Source organism: Zonotrichia albicollis, chromosome 9, assembly GCF_047830755.1.
Source record: "Zonotrichia albicollis isolate bZonAlb1 chromosome 9, bZonAlb1.hap1, whole genome shotgun sequence".
NCBI lineage: Eukaryota > Metazoa > Chordata > Aves > Passeriformes > Passerellidae > Zonotrichia > Zonotrichia albicollis.
Genome location: NC_133827.1, coordinates 9,763,059 through 9,765,196, shown reverse-complemented (window position 1 = coordinate 9,765,196; position 2,138 = coordinate 9,763,059). Strand labels below are relative to the sequence as shown.

The 2,138-nt window shown below is 54.2% G+C and overlaps 1 protein-coding gene across 1 annotated transcript; it reads left to right on the top strand.

Moving 5' to 3' along the window:
• Positions 1–538: 538 nt before the first annotated feature.
• LOC141730015 (olfactory receptor 14A16-like) lies at positions 539–1,794 on the top strand. The gene has a single exon (XM_074546656.1). It carries the CDS (start codon positions 877–879, stop codon positions 1,792–1,794), a length of 918 nt encoding a protein of 305 aa, XP_074402757.1. The 5' UTR covers positions 539–876.
• The last annotated feature ends 344 nt before the right edge of the window (positions 1,795–2,138 follow it).

The window sequence follows — 2,138 nt, the reverse complement described above, 5'->3', positions numbered from 1 at the left end:
AGGGCCTGAGGGCCACTGTCCTGCCTTGCTGCTGCCTGGCAGGGGCTGGGCAGGGCAGGGCAGGGAAAGGCTTTTCCTCCCGGCTCTCTCTCTCTCCTTGCCTTGCCCAGGTGCTTCTGGTATTGCTGAGGGACTCTGTGCAATGGCAGTTCCAGCTGCAGGGCCAGGCCCAGCCCTTGGGCTCCTCCTGTGCAGGCTGAGCACAGCAATGGGGTGTCCCAGCTCCCTGTGCCCAGGCAGCTTTGGGCAGGGCAGCCTGGAGGCTGGCAATGAGCCCACTCTCCTGACTCTGGGAAAGGCAGGAGCCACTTTGTGTGCCAGGGATCCATCTGCTCTCAGCTGTGTCTCCTGGCTGTCCAGGGTAACATGGGAGTGAATCTCAGAAAGGTGCAAGTGCAGGGCAGCTGGAACAGGGGAGAGGGACAGAGCAGCTCCCCTCAGTCTGCACTAAGCCTCAGACAATGCTCCTGCCTCTCTGGACACTCTGTTCTCCCCAGGTGCAACAGAATCTCGCATTCTGTTATGCCCATCCCTTCACTTAAGCAGCTCCTCTGCCTTACTGGAAGATTTTTTTGTCCAAGTCCAAACACCAGGACAGATCCCTGCCCTCACTGTTCCCCTGCACTGACTGGGGGTCAGGGCTGACTCCCAGGTGTCCTGCAGGCCAAGGTCCAGCTCCTCACACAACATTGGCCACCAGCAATCAGGGCTCCAGCAACAAAGGTGAAGGAAGATCTCCTAGACAGAGGCAAGGGGAGGTGTTCTGTGGCAGGAAATGTCTACGAAAAAGGACTTTGAGTTTCCTGTGAGGAATCTCCCCCCATTTGTCTCTGTTTTTTTTCTCCTTCAAAAGGTTCCAATGTCTGGAGACAGCAAATGTCCAACAGCAGCTCCATCAGCCACTTCCTCCTGCTGGCATTGGCAGACACGCGGCAGCTGCAGCTCCTGCACTTCTGCCTCTTGCTGGGCATCTCCCTGGCTGCCCTCCTGGGCAACGGCCTCATCATCAGCGCCGTAGCCTGCGGCCACCACCTGCACACGCCCATGTTCTTCTTCCTGCTCAACCTGGCCCTCACTGACCTGGGCTCCATCTGCACCACTGTCCCCAAAGCCATGCACAATTCCCTCTGGGACACCAGGGACATCTCCTACACAGGATGTGCTTCACAGGTTTTCTTCTTTCTCTTCTTTGTGTCAGTAGAGTTTTTTCTCCTGACCATCATGTGCTACGACCGCTACGTGTCCATCTGCAAACCCCTGCACTACGGGACCCTCCTGAGCAGCAGAGCTTGTGCCCACATGGCAGCAGCTGCCTGGGCCAGTGCCTTTCTCAACGCTCTCATGCATACAGCCAATACATTTTCCCTGCCCCTGTGCCATGGCAATGCCCTGGGCCAGTTCTTCTGTGAAATCCCACAGATCCTCAAACTCTCCTGCTCCAAATCCTACCTCAGGGAACTTGGGCTTCTTGCTGCTAGTGCCTGTTTAGAACTCACATGTTTTGTGTTCATTATTTTCTCTTATGTGTATATCTTCAGGGCCGTGCTGAAGATCCCCTCTGAGCAGGGACGGCATAAAGCCTTTTCCACCTGCCTCCCTCACCTGGCTGTGGTCTCCCTGTTTGTCAGCACTGGCTTTTCTGCCCACCTGAAGCCCCCCTCCATCTCCTCCCCATCCCTGGATCTGTCAGTGTCAGTTCTGTACTCAGTGGTGCCTCCAGCCCTGAACCCTCTTATCTACAGCCTGAGGAACCAGGAGCTCAAGGCTGCCCTGAGGAAAATGATGAATGGCTGATTTCTGAAGCAACCAATTTCCCATTTTCTTCTTCATAGCTTTTGGAATAGAACTTGTGACAGGCCAACAGATGTTCCCATGTCCTTTGGTAATGTTCAGTGGGTTTTTCCTCTCAAAAAACTATCCTCAATGAAACTTTTTAATCCCCCCATCAAATTCACTGTCTGCCTCTTGAATTTGACCCATATGCTCTGCAAACCAGGTTTTGGGCTATTGCGGTATTTGAAGAAAATAAAGTACCTTGTGGTGTCTGTTTTATCTGGTATCCCAGCTCTGAGACCTGCACGAAGTTAGAGGGGAGAAGGAGAAAACAGTCCCAGCAGAGCAGCATGGCCAGGGAGCAG